This window comes from Protopterus annectens, chromosome 7.part0, assembly GCF_019279795.1.
Source record: "Protopterus annectens isolate FY-2018-M chromosome 7.part0, PAN1.0, whole genome shotgun sequence".
Classification (NCBI taxonomy): domain Eukaryota; kingdom Metazoa; phylum Chordata; order Ceratodontiformes; family Protopteridae; genus Protopterus; species Protopterus annectens.
Genome location: NC_056739.1, coordinates 800,025,102 through 800,039,667, shown reverse-complemented (window position 1 = coordinate 800,039,667; position 14,566 = coordinate 800,025,102). Strand labels below are relative to the sequence as shown.

The 14,566-nt window shown below is 43.5% G+C and overlaps 1 protein-coding gene across 2 annotated transcripts in view; it reads right to left on the bottom strand.

Annotated features, from left to right (window-relative positions):
• Positions 1-14,566, bottom strand: part of LOC122805848 — a 116,469-nt gene that overhangs the window by 99,174 nt on the left and 2,729 nt on the right. For both annotated transcript variants that reach the window (XM_044076104.1, XM_044076103.1), the window contains exons 3-6: positions 14,462-14,551; positions 10,667-10,797; positions 5,501-5,641; positions 5,307-5,378 (exon numbers count right to left, since the gene is read on the bottom strand). In XM_044076104.1, the coding sequence (XP_043932039.1) occupies positions 5,307-5,378; positions 5,501-5,641; positions 10,667-10,797; positions 14,462-14,551 (434 nt within the window). The remainder of the gene's footprint in view (positions 1-5,306; positions 5,379-5,500; positions 5,642-10,666; positions 10,798-14,461; positions 14,552-14,566) is intronic.

Below are 14,566 nucleotides of genomic sequence, written 5' to 3'. Positions count from 1 at the left end.
GAGCACAAAAGATATTTATGACAGCCAATTTAAAGATACAGTCGATGCAACTGAAATGAAGCCACTAGAAAGACTGCTGCAAAAGGTAGCAGGAAAAAATTGGAAGTTGAATCAAATTCCTCTGGGGAGACCGAAATAAAAAGAGTTGCCATGTAATGCTTACCTCCCTGAACATACATTCCCAAGTTAAGCAACATGACACCATCTTCTTTAGAAAAGTACCTTGACAGCCATATGGGCATCCACAAATCCATCACAGGTACAACTGGCCTGCTGTTCCTTGCAAAAGCAGGCAAGGAAGGATGGCTATTGGGCAAAGCACAAATGGCCACAGAGGCCAGTTGCTTTGCATTTTTCCTATGATTCTAATAGACAGCATAGGGCCCACCAAACATACTTGCCATAGGTGACTTGTCATAGGCGACTCCATAGTCAGACACAGACGTCCCACTCACCAGGCTGAACAAGGAGAGGGTCACAGTAAGCTGCCTATCGGGCGCTAAAATCCGCCACATAACACAAGCACTCTGGTCACTCCACGGCAAGTACAAATGACAGTCATTGTCCATGCTGGTGTGAACGACCTGAGACGTACCACCCTGGACTACATGGAGACAGAGGAGCTCTCCGATTATGTAGCCCAGGAAGGTATGACCCTAACCCTGAGCAGTATCCTTCCTTCACCAAGAATGACGCCACAATAGAGACAAGATGATCAGCTTTAACAATTGGCTTAATGTCTGGTGTCAAAGGGGATCCAGTGTCTGCCTGGGATGACATGCTTGAGCCACGCTGCTTTGCAAGGGACGGCTTGCACCCGTCACCCCTGGGATTCCGGATATTGACTAAGGCTCTTGCCACCCCCATAGTGCCTTTAGGCAAGGCTCAAATTCTAAACCTGCCACCCTAGAAAACAAAAATTGAAAGAAACTGAGGGTAATGCTGCTCAATGCCAGAAGTCTAAATCTCAAAATGCACGCACTCGAGGCCCTTCTCAGTATGGAGAACATTGATGTCTGTGCTGTAACTGAAACCTGGTTCAAGGCTCTTGAGAGCACCCCGGCACTATTAGGTTTTACCTCATATCATGCATTCCGGCCCCAAAACCTGGACCACACCACAAAAGGAGGGGGTGTATCCATATTCATAAAGGATACCCACACCTCCAGATTGGTGGCAACGCACGAAGCTTTGGAAGCCATCCAGGTGCAACTAACCATAGGCAAAACTGCTCTACAAATTGTAGCATGCTACAGGCCACCCTCTCAGACTCAGGAACCCCACACAGCCTTCCTGAAGACACTGGAGGGTATAAATGTATCTCCAAACACCATCATATTGGGTGACTTCAACTACCCGAATATCAAGCCCTAACTTCCTAGCCCAACGGTTCCTGGAGTTCATAAATTCAAATGCCATGGAACAGCTAGTCACTGTTCCCACGAGAGGAGAAAATATACTAGATCTCATCACAAACATGGGGACAAAATGCTCCACACCGAAGTATATCCCTCATTGGTGAGATCTGATCATAAACTAATCTCACTGGAAATCCACATCCCACCCCCACCCCAAACAAAAAAGACCACAGTGAAGAACTTCTCTAAAGCAAACTTCACACTACTCAAGACTGGTGTGGTATCCTTCAAGGCCCCTGAGACAGTGGAAACCACAACCCAAGCTGTGGAAGCCCTTACAAATGCCTTCTATGAACACCTCCAGGACTGCATGGATCAGGCAATCCCAAATAAAACCAAGACTCTTTCCACAAAGGGCAAACGTCCAGTCTGGTGGACCCCAGCCATTAACAAACTTTACAATAAGAGGAGAAAGCTATTACATGATAGAACAAAATCCATAAAAGGGAAGTCACTCCTGATTATTAGTAAAAAAATATGAGCACTCAAAATCAACTAAGGCCAATTTTGAGAGAAAAATTGCCATGGATTCAAAGGACAATCATAAGGCCTTTGTTAGGAACCTGGGTGGAAACTCCCAGATATGCTCAGAATTAGTCCAAAATGATACAAAAATGAACCCACAGACATTGCCAACATACTGGCAGATGGGTTCAGTGCAAACTTCACCCCCCCTCTCCCCCCCCTAAAGGAGAGAACTATCCCAGCAGAGTGTAGCCTCCCAGACATCTCAAATGCGCAGGTGAAAGCTGCTCTCTAAAGCTAAAAACACAGCATCAATGGGACCGGATGGTGTCCCCGGCTGTGCTACACAAGCTAAATGAGGAATTAAATCCGCACATAAGGCAGCCGTTTAATCTCAGCCTTACCACAGGATACGTGCCCAAGGAGTGGTGTACGGCAACTGTGGTCCCACTCCACAAAGGCGGTGCCTCTACGGAGCCTCTACGGACCCTGATAATTACCGCCCCATAAGCTTAAGTCTAGTCTGCAAAGCTATGGAAAGGATCATAATGGAGCTCATAAACAAAGATATAGGGGACTTGCAGACATTGGACCCGACCCAGTTTGGCTTCGTCAAGGGAAGATCATGCCTTTTGAACTTGGTCGACTTCTTCGAAACAAGTCACCAAGGCCATTGATGAGGGAAAGGCAGTCCATACAGCCTACCTTGACCTTGCAAAGGCTTTCAACACAATACCCCACTCTGGTATTGTAGAAAAACTTACCAGCTTAAATGTAAACCCATATGTCACAAGATGGGTTGCAAACTGGCTTAAGGACAGAACCCACAGGGTTAGAGTTGCTAGCCGGTCTCTCTGTCCTTGGCCCCCTATTGTTCGGCATCTACTTCTCAGAAGTACAGGCCAACATGGGAGGACTTTGGCTGAAAGTTTGCAGATGACTGCAAATTGGGCGCCATAGTGGAAAGTGCATCGGACACAGATATCCTTCAGAAGGGACTCACGGAAACAGATAGCTGGTGCCAGAGCCATGGCCTGAAGTTAAATGCCAAAAAATGTATATTCATACCCTTTGGGAAAAACAAGGTAACCCCAAGCTACCATATAGGTGGCTCCACTAAGCACAGAAGAGGTTCAGGGACCTGGGGACCCAGGTTGACAGTGGCCTTTTTGACACTCACGTTGCTAAAGTGGTTAGAAAGACCTTCTACATTGCCCACCTGATCATGAAGGGATTCGCATCCAGATCTAGTGAGGTCATTGTTCCCCTGTACTCTATGAGTAAAATGCCCCATTCGGGATGCATCTCGCCCGACATCTGCAGCAATTGGAGAGACCCCAAAAGTTTCTCACCAAAAGGATAAAGGGACTCCCAAAATCTGTCATATGCTGCCAGATTGAAGAAACTCCAGCTCTATTCAGTCGCATACCGTCTGCTCAGAGGTGACATTTGCCTGACATACAAGGCCATGTCCAACCCAGAATTAATGGACGTGCTCCACCTCAAAAAATCCAAATCCACCAAAACCACTAGAGCAAGTGACTTAAACCTTAGCACGGATATAAATAGGACATGCTGGAGGGATAGATTTATCACTCAGACTCCCTATGCTGTAGAATAGAGTCCCGGTCCATGTAAGGCAGAGCACCTCGCTGGCTCTGTTCAAGAGAAATCTTGACCTGTGGATGGGAGATCTTAGGTTTACCCAGAATCATCTCTGTGTCACTGCTGGACAGAGGCACAACAAACTAATGGGTACAGTATTTTTTCATACAAGGGGTGGCGTAAGCCACAAAAATTTGGGGTAGGCTTATAAATGCCTTGGGGCAGATAGCCTAGTATAAACCTATGAACCTATGCTTCAATGAATCTCAAACTGCACAAGTTTTTTTTCAGGGTGGGAAGGAATCCAAGTTATAGGTGGAATGATAAAGTAGGGTCCTATCAGTACAACCCCAGCATCTCATGGACCCAAGAACCTAGATAGGATTTCTGCTCACCTGGAAGCCAGACCCGGAAGCCAGACCCAAGTTCATGAAACAGTAACTGCTCAAAAGAGCCGACAAGCATGCTAGTCCTGGGTAAGTTTGCATGCCAATGCCCGCATGTCCTGGAGGTGGCTACCCTGGGGCAGGCACATCCTTAAGGTGTGCCTCATTGCCAAGTAGATATCAGCATGCTGTGGAAATGTGTGGCTTAGAACCCCCACCCAAGACCCACAGCAGCTTCACATGGTCTCATCCCACTTGATGTGCATGCCAAAAGGGTCTCGAGAACCTACCCATATGGTGTTGGAAAGCACTACACGGGCAGACCTGAAAGGGAGACCCCCTCCTCAGTATATCAATGTATTGATACTGCAGCATGGATCCTCTGTACACAAGGGTATGGGATCTGGCCTGAGAGTAACCTGAAGTCAGCTGTATAGATCACTCCCAGCCACTATTCATGGGCCAAGAACTAGTATCCCAAGCAACACAAGGTACACTCATCAGGGGACTCAATCCCACAAGGGGAAATACCAGTTGCAAGTAGGTCTTTAAAAGTACAGATCAGGAGACCTTTGCATGCTAGTAAAGCATTGAGGTACAAATAAATTTTAGCCATGGCTATTACAAGTGATGACCAGTACTCACGGGAATAAATTTCAAATTACAGTACTCATCTATAGGTCTTTGGGTATCAATATAGGGATGACAACTTAAGGTACACTCTGGAATGGGGAGAAAGGGAGCATTTGGAGACTTTAAAGATCCAAATTCCCAGGTCCAAGACAGTACCAGCAGACACAAAAGGGTATGCCTAAACAGCTTTCGGAACAGTTAAAAAGTAAACACTACAGACAGTGGACTGTAAATGCCAAAGCCAAGCAATGCAAGTCAGCCAAGAGAAAAAGCACAGCACTGATGGCTCGTTTACTGGTTATGCTCAAGGCAGACAAGCAACAGCACACAATGGGCTTGTAATTGCAAGCCAACAGGGGTCAGACTATTCCATTACATACCATGCAGGGGATCTTATGGCTACCAAGGCCCTAGCAGGAAAGTCAAGTGTGCAATGCAATTAAGGGTAGATGAGTTTTACAAACTGCCATAAGTGATGCAATACCAATCTGCAGACAACCAGGGATACAATTCTACGATTTACAAGCCATTTGGGATATTCAGATTTATACAAGTGCTCTCAACCATTTACCCAATATAAGATCAAGCCAAAAGACCAAGTCAGCATTATTCCAATACTGACAAGTCCTGACAAACAGCCCTCTGCGGCCAAGAATTTTAATGGATTCTCTAGTTACTTCCAGTCAGAAATTCAGTGCATCCATTATGCTATACATGTACTGTATTTTTTTTATATACAACACTGGGGGAAGCATTTGGGGGCAGGGGAGCAAGATTAAAAGCACTTTAATGTACATACCAAAGGGATGGTTTCATACCAGTCCTGTTCAGCATCATCTTGGAAGTCCGGTAATTGTCGCTTTACTGAAACCTACACAATAGATTTGATAATCCATTAACAGATTACACTGCAGCTACCTGAACATCTAAAACTCAGCACTTGAAATTGTCCACTTCCCATACAGTGGCACTGCAAGATTGCTGGCATTTTACCTCCATGTAGTTTTCTTCACATACAATCTCTCTGGTTTTCCAAGTTGTTCCCAGGTCACATTTTAGCACCAACAAATGACTTGACTTGCCATCATGGTGCATTGCATTTATTTGTGCATGCAGAGTAAATCGATAATCATTCTGGAAGAAAGGGATGAAAGGTATTAGATCATTCTAGCCATAAGTAAAACTATCTAGCATTTCAAAAGTAATTACTAAACCACAGGTGTGCTAGAATTTCAGGACAGGCAGAATACAAAATATATGGTTAGGATTTTGTTATGGGTACCCACCAAGCTACCCATTGGGAAGGTGGAGAGAATGAAGCTTGGCATTACAGCCATGCATTTTGGAGAACTGCATGCAAAACAGACATACAGGTGCACACACCACTACAGTGCTCTCTGAAGAATGAAAAACGTACATGAAAACTGCATTAAGCCTACCCATGCCTTAATAGATCTTGGGAAATAGATCTTGGGAAATAGATCTTGGGAAATCTGACTAGCTAGCAAAAGATGGGAAGAAAGCATTGGTACAAAGCTCTAACCAGAATGTAGTTTCCACTTACCAATATCCTTAACTGGGCTTCAAACCATGACCATTGTCAAAGGCAAGGACTGTCAAGCCCTTTTCAAACACTATTCATGGCAAAAAAAAAAAAAAAAAACCCACCACACGACTGAACACAGAATTACTTGAAAGCCACCATTTTAAGTTAATGGTCTACTTTTGGGGGGGGGGGGGACACAGGCTACTACAAACATTTAGTGTAGGTTAAAAGAACCCATTAATCTCAAACACCAGATCATTCAGACCTGCACCTGCAATCCCACATGTACTCAATTTAAACTATCAAGATAGGCGTTATCCTTAGTCATGGCAAACTAGTCTGACATCCAACTACTAGACTTAACTGTAGTCTGATCACTATAGCTAGTCTGCCTAGAAAGAACCTTCCCAAATTCACATGCCTAAACATTTTTTCGTATTTAGCTTCAGGATTATTTAATTACCTTCTTTTATAGCTGCTCTACTCCCTCTATGGAGCAATATGAGCAGATGGGAACCAAACATGCCAGATATGGAGTTGGTCCTTCAGAGTCCTGTTAAGGGTGTAAAATAGAATTTAACTGTTGTCTGAAGCAAAAACACACATGTATGCCATGCTAAACTGCCACCACTGCCAAACTGCTTTAGTTGTTCACAAGACTAAGGCCTTTGTTAATCAAGTGCCAGTGACAAAGACTGGGAAATTGCTACCTACCCCACTAAAAATGGCATCACTGTCGTCCATACTTCTATATTAGGCATCCTAGTGTCCCTCCTAGTGTCCCTTTGCAGTTCTCCCACCTTAGAAATTTAAGCCTTGCCAACTGTAAGGTACAACATTGCCTCCATCCTATGCAAGATGGTTCTCACTTAACATCCCCCTTACTCACCTTTGCAGACCCTCCTTTAGGTGGACAACCTCTTCAAATCTTTCCACGAGTCATACCTCAAAGCTCATCCATACAGCCTTTAAGACCCCGCTAGCTTTCACAAGCTAGCAATGTGCCTGCTGCGACCTACCATTCTTACTTATTTCAGTTCACCTACCCCCCCCCCCAATTTTCCTCCCCTTTTGAAGACTGCACTTGTCCTCTCCTTGTTAGGATGGGAGCTTGAAACAAACCATACATCTATGGCTCTTGTCGCAGAACCTTGAATGTGGAATTACTAGTTCCAGACATCACCCACTGCACTACTCAGAGGGGCATATCCTAAAGCGTTACTCACCCTCGTCTGCATCCTTAACCAACTCATCCCATCCACTCACTGTAGCCTACTTGCGCAGAGTCACCAACAGTATGCATACTGCCAACTTTATTATAGCTTTCTATACTGCAAGCAGCCATGCCAACCAGCTTTCTAGATACTTTCATAACAATGGCAACCCCTACAAAAAAGTCTGCTCTCACACATACAGGGACAGCCTGCCCCCCACAAGACCCAGTGTTTCAGATGTATGCAGACATTGCTAGTAGTGTCCCCTTGCAGAATCAGCAAGTTTGACTTTGTCAAGTTCCTGTAGTGGTCTGATTAACCAGTTAAGACTAGTTATTTTCCCCAAATCTGGATGAATTGTATGATCTCTGTGAAAGGAAAAGCTGCATCACTGCATCAAAGAGTGAAGAGTGAAAAGCCTGAATGCCTCGACTCTTCCTGCAGAGAATGACCCGCCCCCTCCAAAAAAGTGCAGAGGCCCATTACAATCTTAAAAAGACCTGACTAGCATCTTAGTCAAATGTAAACACATCATTTTACTACCTTACCAGCCAGAGTTCAAAGCTTTGTGGACAGGTTTGTAATTGGATATTTAATATACATTACCCCAATACAATAACCACCATTCATGTCAAGCTTAAACAAGGTTGACACCTTGAAAGAAGCTTGTGACAGAGGTTTGGGTTTCAAGAACATCTATGGATTTCAGTGGGCTACCACAGTGGCCAGCCATTATATTATGCTGTTCCCAATAGCTATAGTTGGGGGCTGTCACACTGGCAGGAAGGCAGAGGTTGTGACCCTCCAGTGTTCAGGAATATTCTGGAGTGCCGATTGGTTAGGCTGGTGAGAACAGCTTAATGGCAGAATCAGGGACTTGGAGAAGCCTCCAAATGCAGGCTCAAACATTGCTCTTGCCCCATCCCATTCAATTAATAGCTCCAGTAGCCCCAATATATGGACAGTTTTCCCCCACCCAAGTAGGCAGCTTAGACATTGTAAGGCCTCAGAAAGGCTTCCAAGAGCCCAAATCTCAGAGCATTAAAGCAAACCTAAACCAGTGCCGAAAGGATATAGGCAGATTCATGGGATGGATGAGAGAAGCCCAGCCCATCACAAGCAACTGATCTAGAGAGGTTAGTGGTAATGCTTCAGGCAAAGGATGCCCAGTTGTCACTACACTCCCATTTAGCACATTAGGGGTCTAGACTCTTCCAGATCATTCTAGATGGCAGTCATTTGAGCTTTTCTTCACTCAAATTGTTTACTCAAGAGCTTTGGAGTTTCATTTCCTCTACTTGGCAGAGGTCTCAAAAAAGGTACAACAGTTGCAGTCACTGGAAGCACTGAGATGTTTCCCCAACTTCAGAGCAAGACCTTTATAGGCACAGTGGCTAATCAGAGCAGAAGTTGTGACATTGAAATCCTGGATAAGGGCCCAATAGTCCAGACAGACCTTATTGCATCTTCTGGGCCATATAGGAGGATGTTCATGGTGCTATTTGCACTCCAGACCGACACATTTGTGCAGGTATACTAATTTCAGTACAAACTCTGCAGCTGAAGTTCCAGAGTGCCAAATAATTCTGGCCTCCCAATTTCAAGTGAGCCTGTCCTAATTAAGGGTGCTTTGCTGGAAGGTCCTTTTGGCTCATTCACACCAAGCTTACTCAACTCTTGGACTGGACTCATTTAGAGCTTGTGACCAGACTTTAGTCCTGAAGGCTCTCAAAGGCAGGAATATCACTATTTCTTCAAATAACCACCAGTCAAGAAGACATTTGCATACCAAGCAAGATAATTATGGAAATCCCCCTCAGAAACAGCTCCCCCTTTTCAGAGGTTTTATTAAAAATGCTTTAGATGAAACTACAAGATCTGGCAGAGGGTTGCAGTTGTGCTCTTGTTTGAGAACATGCAACATTAGTCTCTATGCAAAGAAGGTGCTACAAACCTTGCAGAATTAAGAGATGGAACACCATTATTGCACCAATTCATAATGAGCCTTTCTTCTAGCCATTACCAAAAAGTGTCCAGTCAGATCTTCCAGCTTACCAGCCCTTTGCATACTCTTGCTCAAGGAAAACAGTAAGAGGCAGAAGAGCAGTGGCCACCATCCTATGGTGTATATTCAACTACACCTTCCCCATAGTTCCTGCTGACAGAATCTGAATTTTGTAACTAAGGCTTTAAGTATCATAACTCGTTTGTAGCTTCCAATTCTGATCCCTTAGCAGCACAAAACTATTCCATGGATGGAACAGAACTAGTCTAATTTCAGGGTCTGGCTGATGGAAGTTTGATACTCCAGCTAGAGTGGCTGGATTAGTCTCAGGCCTTGCCTCTCAGGAAGCTTTCTGCTCAGGTCTGCAGAAGTGGAGATAGTTCTGTTTTTTCTGCTTATTCTGCTTACCAGCTCTGCACAAAGATGCTGTATTTTAGTAGAAGTGCACTTTGCACCAAACTAGTCAGCACAATCCATTTCAAGTACCTGCATTACTTAAACCTCAAGTTACTCCAAACTTCAAGTTACTCCCAACACTCAAATACATGCAGCCACCATTATCAGCTCAGGACAAGGTTGTCCACCATCTAGTAAAGAGATTTTTCTTGGACCACTACATCTGTCCACCTTCCTCCATTAACCCAAGATTCATAACAGGCTTGCTTGTTCCTTGGTTATACAGCTGGTTAATTATGGCTTTGCTGTGTCTCAAAGACTGGCCACCATCACCTCTATTTACAGACGTATCTTCATGCCACAAGGGCTGGGCATTACTTTGACATAATCTGCCCATCTTTATCCTCTCGCATAACCTGTCTCCTCATTAAAAGGAAGAGGCAGAAACACATGCTCAAGTTATACCAGAGTTGAATGTGTTGACTTGTGCTCAGGATAGTTCACTTCTCAAATGCCACTTGTGAATTTTGCTAGGAAGTCACTCCAGATTTAGTCCTTCGGACAGAGCTGACTACCTTGGTTTAGAATCTATAAATATTGTGATTTCAAGCAGATCCATAAGGATTAGTGCTTTCACTATATTGAGTCACTTGCTACAGTGTTTAGTTTGCCGGACACAAAGGGCTGAGAGAGTTTGACCCAGCTATCACAGGTGCTCAGCCCCTTTAACATAATTGCCCAGAATTAGACAGATTTTTTTTTACTCAAACTCAGCTTTTTTCAGTATGAAACTTGTCACTTAAAATAAATAATGATCTGCCAAACAGGCCAGAAATTAGCCCAAAATCTGGACAAACTATAGACACAGTGAAGCATGCCTCAAAATGAATCAGTTGCCTTTAGTACTGTACCTTGAAGGTCCTCCCTTCAAATTGCCTACCAATTTTTACTTTCATAAAAGAGCAAAACTGCTTTAATAACCCATTACTCTTGCTTACCTCATTTTGCACTAGGCAAGCTAGAAAAGAGATCCTGATTTCCACATTCTGAAAGGCATCCTGGGAAATGGTGTATCCACATTGTGTTGCAAGTGCTGTAGTTATCACTACGTACATCTTTTCAGCAGGATCTAGGAAAAAATAAGAGTACTTAAATTCCTGTGCAGAACCAAAACACAGAAAATACCTACCACACCATGAAGCCACACAATTATCCTTCTAACAAAGAAATCCACCAATAAGGAATACAAGCCTGATAACAGTTCAGGGAGTTCTTACCCAGGCAGTTCTTATGGCATGTCACTATCTAAATCTATTCTCCCATCCCCACCCAAACAAGGGCATGCAGCATATGCTATAAGCTTCAGTTGTCCACATGCCACTAAGTGATAAAATGAAAGTGCGCATCTTCAGAGATTGCCTTTGGCTTACCAAGAACAATCTAGAAAGAACACTGGTGGAGTAGTTATGTGGAAATAGTAAGAAATGCTAGATTAGCCAAGACACTGCATTAGCTCCCTGGTGCACATCATGGAAAGTTTGAACCAGTAAACCTAGGGACCAGCCTAAATGCAGTTACAAGAAAAATATTTAGTTAACATTTCTTCCAGGCCTAGGCCTCAATGTGTGTGGAGAGCGTTCACTTTGGAGCAGAAAGCCACTATAGGATTTCACCTGTTCCAAGTACAACCAGATGCGCAAGACATGGTGTTGAGAGTAGAGTAACTAGTCGACACCCACCTCTTCTGTAGAGAGGTTGGTGGCATACCTGAAGGTGGACAAGCATTTGGCCAGAAATGGACACAAGATTAATGAACAGAAGACTATCCTGCAAGCAGATTTAGAGAGCAGGCAAGCTAAAGTAGTAAGAATGTGATTCAGATTTAGGAGGGGCATGGGGCTGATCTAGCTATGGGATGGCCAAAGAGTTAAGAGCAAACAGCTTCAGGAATCTGTAGCTGGAGAAAAGCCATGCTAGAACCCAAAATACAGGATGGAAAGGGGACAAAAACCTAGTCAGCATTAAAGATGAAAAGTATGGAGATGAGCCAACTGGAAGAAACTAAGCAGGGTGATGGGAAGAGAATAACTGGGAGGAGACTATAAAGTATGAAGCCAAATGGGGGGGGGGGGGGGGGTGAGTAGATGAGCATAAATTAAGGTGGGTCAGAAGGCATAGCCTACATGCTGACCATAGTAGGCTATCAGAAGTGTCAGGCAGGAGGAGTTTGGTGAAGCTGAAATGGTCCTAGGTTCAAACCTCACCAAGAGAGGTCTAGGTACATTCAACATGTTAGTTTAGGTTCATAGATTATTACTAGGCTAACTGCCCTTGTGGGTCATTTTAAACCTAGCCAACTACCCCATGTGAGAATCAAACCCTGCACCTTGTGTTTGCAAGGTAAACACCTTAACCATTATGCCAACCTCCCACCCTTTGCAGAAGAAACTATTTGAAGCAGTAGCAGAAAGTTTTGGGAAGTATAACATTTGAGCCATGACCTACCAGGGCTACCAATGGGGGAAGAGATTATGCAATTCTAGCTCAGGAGAACAAGCAGGTCCAGAAACAAGAATACTAATTCCATGCATCTCTGGTTAGACTACGATTGATTATAAAGTACTTTCAGTGCCCTCTTCCTATCTTTTTTTTTTTTTTTTAAAAAGATAGCATACCTCTCAATAGGTACAAACACCATTGAGCAAAAGACACCCAATTAACATTTGAATACCAAATAGCACAACTCTTCCCCACTTCCAGCATTTGTGGGATAGTACTAACTAGTGTCAAAAAAATGCAAAATGTGCAAAACCTTTAGACTTAATATTGCATAAAGTTGCCTCAATCATGCATTTTGCTTCTGAAGAGGGAGGTGACAAATCCTGTTATCGGTGCCAGTGACATGTTAACCAAGATTTCTGTATACTAAACTTCAGTGTGTGACAAGTGGGGAGGGACTATGAATGGGCTGAGTAAACCTGAATAGGTACACTTCCATAAATGGCAAAAAAGAAAATAAACCCTAAAATAGGTACAAGATAAGTAGAGTTAAGAGGTGTGGGAGATGGCAAGAGGCAACATGTCCCATTTAGGGAAAGCTGATAAGTAGCAAAGGGCAAATGAGATGACCACTGGGAAAAGGCACAAGAATGTTACGAGAGACAGCTGGTATGTTCCATGTACACTGGAAGTCAGATGCTGTGAAGAGATATACTGAAAGCTGCTAGAAACAGGACAAAATACAAAGAAAAAAAAAAAAAAAAAAAAAAAGTGAAGTGTTAGTGGTTTGGCAGGGTCTGAAACCTATAGGCGCTTGGTGGAAACTGGCAGATATTAAAGATTAGATAAGGGTAAAATTTGACAAAACAGCAGGGTTAAAGAGAACCAGATGGGCCAACAGAGCACTGAAAAGGCAGCAAACAGTGTGTATACAGGGTATGCAAAAAAGAGAGGTGAAGGACAACCTGCTTAGAGGGATAGACAAGTGGCTGGGGGGTTCTGGGACAATGCAATTCTGCCAGAGGCATATATAAAAAGTGGACAGATCCAAGTATTCAGCTTGGAATTTTCAAATAGTCAGGAAATCCTTAGTTCTGTGCAAACACTTTTTTGTAGTGGGAATAGATCTGCAAATCAGACCTCCTGCAATTCTCTCTCTACTCATGTAGAAGGATCCATGAGGGACAGAAGGATCTGCAATTCTTTGGTGGGGGGTCCCCAACAAGGAGATCATAAAGATCTAAAGCCAGCATGAGAGCAGGTGTTTGGAGCCAAGTAACACCAAGGGCAGACTGGGAAATACAAACTAGCATTAAGAAAAGGATCCTAGAACAAAGAACAAACTACTCCGGCTCACCACATTAAGTGAAGAGAAGACAATTTGGGAAATAAAGCTACAAAGGGCAGAATCATTGAGGGTAGAGAGATTGTAGAAAGGGACAAATTAAGGAGAAAACAGAGGCACTTACAAAAGTGTAGATTTGTGAACTAGAAGAGCACAATCTAAAAAGGAGGCAGACAAAAATATTACATCATTGTTCAAATAATCACAAGTTGCAGGGCCCTCAGACTCTTTAAACCCTTCACATAACAGAAGTCCTATTCTATATAAAAAAAGTGAACAAATCAGTGCTGGGAGGGTACACAAAGGCAATCTCAAGGGGTGCTGTAAGTGTATTACAAGCTGTCAAGGGAACTACCCCCCCCCCAAAAAAAGGCTTTAAGTTTGTGTCTATTAACCCTTGGATTTACTGGCCAGTGTGGTTTTCTTTAATGCCCCCCCCTCCCCCACTAGGAGAGGCAAAGAATATAGCTACACCAAGCTAAAAAAGGGACAATTATACTATCCTAGTAAGGAGGCATTGTCAGCAAACAGGGCAAACCCACTAAGAATGCATTTTAAACCCTACGTATGAAGTATTCCCCAGAGAAAGCGGGTGATACAGAAATCAGCACCAGACTATCATAATATGCAAATGCATACAGATCAGTTCCTTCAAGAAAGGAGGCAAGCACAGAATGAGAACTCCTAGCTAGAGTGCATTTTTTCTGTTGACAGTCTCAAAAAGTTTGCATACACAGCAAAGTCCTTTTTGGAAAATGGGGAGCTACCTCATGGAATGTTAGGGCCAGAGGGCAATAGGTCACAGATGGAGAAGCTATATGGTGAAGTCAGAAAACAGACCATACCAGCGAAAGGAAACACTTGCAGCAGATCTAGAAAGCAAATCCAAAAATTACATGGAAAAAATTTAAGTGAACACACATGCACTTAACCAAAAACTTGCACTTACCAAAAACTTGCAGTTCCCATTTCTCAGGCAAGAAGTCTTTATGGATTAACATCCAGAAGTGCCGAAGACGGCATTCAGCTGTTAAGACACCTGCACAAAAAAGTA